Source organism: Papaver somniferum, chromosome 6, assembly GCF_003573695.1.
Source record: "Papaver somniferum cultivar HN1 chromosome 6, ASM357369v1, whole genome shotgun sequence".
Classification (NCBI taxonomy): Eukaryota; Viridiplantae; Streptophyta; class Magnoliopsida; order Ranunculales; family Papaveraceae; genus Papaver; species Papaver somniferum.
This window is the reverse complement of record NC_039363.1, coordinates 120,692,593-120,694,049: the sequence shown is the minus strand read 5'-3', so window position 1 is coordinate 120,694,049 and position 1,457 is coordinate 120,692,593. Positions and strand designations below refer to the sequence as shown.

General features: G+C 35.8%; 1 protein-coding gene across 1 annotated transcript; it reads left to right on the top strand.

Moving 5' to 3' along the window:
• The first annotated feature begins 433 nt into the window (after nucleotides 1-433).
• LOC113291399 lies at nucleotides 434-1,174 on the top strand. Its single transcript, XM_026540936.1, has one exon. The coding sequence runs from the start codon at nucleotides 434-436 to the stop codon at nucleotides 1,172-1,174; it is 741 nt and encodes a 246-aa protein (XP_026396721.1).
• The last annotated feature ends 283 nt before the right edge of the window (nucleotides 1,175-1,457 follow it).

The following is a 1,457-nucleotide window of genomic DNA, read 5'->3' as shown; positions in this document are numbered from 1 at the left end:
ATTGTCTCCTACTTCTGGCAATTTTTTTCTATCATGTATTGGAATTGTCAAGGACTAAGAAAACCCAACACTAGTAGACATCTTAACAATATGTTAAATAAACATAATCTCGACATCTTCTTTTTATCTGAAACAACAAACTCGAAATCTAAAAGCTAACCTTAGCAACATAGGAGTCAGTAACTTCTGGTTTGTTGAGCCTAGAGGAAAAACTAAAACTGTTGGTGGCCTTGTATTAGCCTGGAAAACTAATCTAAAAGTCACTATATAAGACTTCTTCAACTATCATATTAGTACCACTGTTTATCCTAGTGTAGGGGATCCTTGGTTATTCACAGGCTACTATAGCAGTCCTTATACTACTCTTGATAAATTACATTCCTGGAAAATGATAGAATATACTGATAAGTTTAATACCCTACCTTGGTTGATAATGGGAGACCTGAACTTTGTGTTGCATGATCATGAAAAATTCATCCAACATTCTATTGATTCTCATGAAGCTAACATCTTTTTGGAGAAATTGGAAGCAGCTAATCTTACTGATTTGGGTTACACTGAATGTCCATTCACATGGACTAATAGAAGAGTGGGTCCACATCTCACAGAACAAAGATTAGATGGTCTAGCCAATGAAAGATGGCTTGAAATACACCCAAATTCCACCATCTCCAACCTTCCTGCTATTGGCTCTGATCATAACCCAATTCTTAGTAACAAATCTAACAGGAAACAAGGACACATCCCTTTCAAATTCTTTGGTCCCTGGCTATATCACAAAGATTGTAAAGAAATCATAGCTGAATGTTGGAAGACTAAGCACAAATGTTCTCTTGCTATCAAGATTGCTAGGAAGTTAAGAGATATTAAAGTCAAATTAAATAAATGGAACAAGGAAATATATGGTAACATCAAGATAAACCTTGAAGACAGTCTACAACACTTGGAATGGATTACCAAGAATCAATTCAACAATAATAGAGGGCAGGAAATCAGAGAGGCTAAGAAGAGAGTTGAACATTGGCAAAATATTCAAGAAAGTTTTTGGAAGACTAGAAGCAGAGACCATCTCATCAAGCTTGGAGATAAAAACACCAGCTTCTTCCACATCTCTGCCAAGAAAAGATACATAAGGAATAAAATTGTATCAATCCAACAAGAAAATGGCTCTTAGTTACATGACAGTAATGAGATAGCACTCTGTTTCACCAATCATTTTTTCTAATATGGCCACTGCTGACCCTATAACTATCAATCAGTCCCTCATAAATCTTATCCCCAACACTATCACTAATACTGAGAATAATAACCTTCTAAGGATTCCTGATGTTGTGGAAATCAAAGATATTCTATTTAGTATGGAAGGGGACAAGGCTCCATGTCCTAATGGCTTCCCACAAAATTTTTTCCAAGCTAAATGGGAAGTTGTAGGTGATAACATCATCAACATGGTCCAA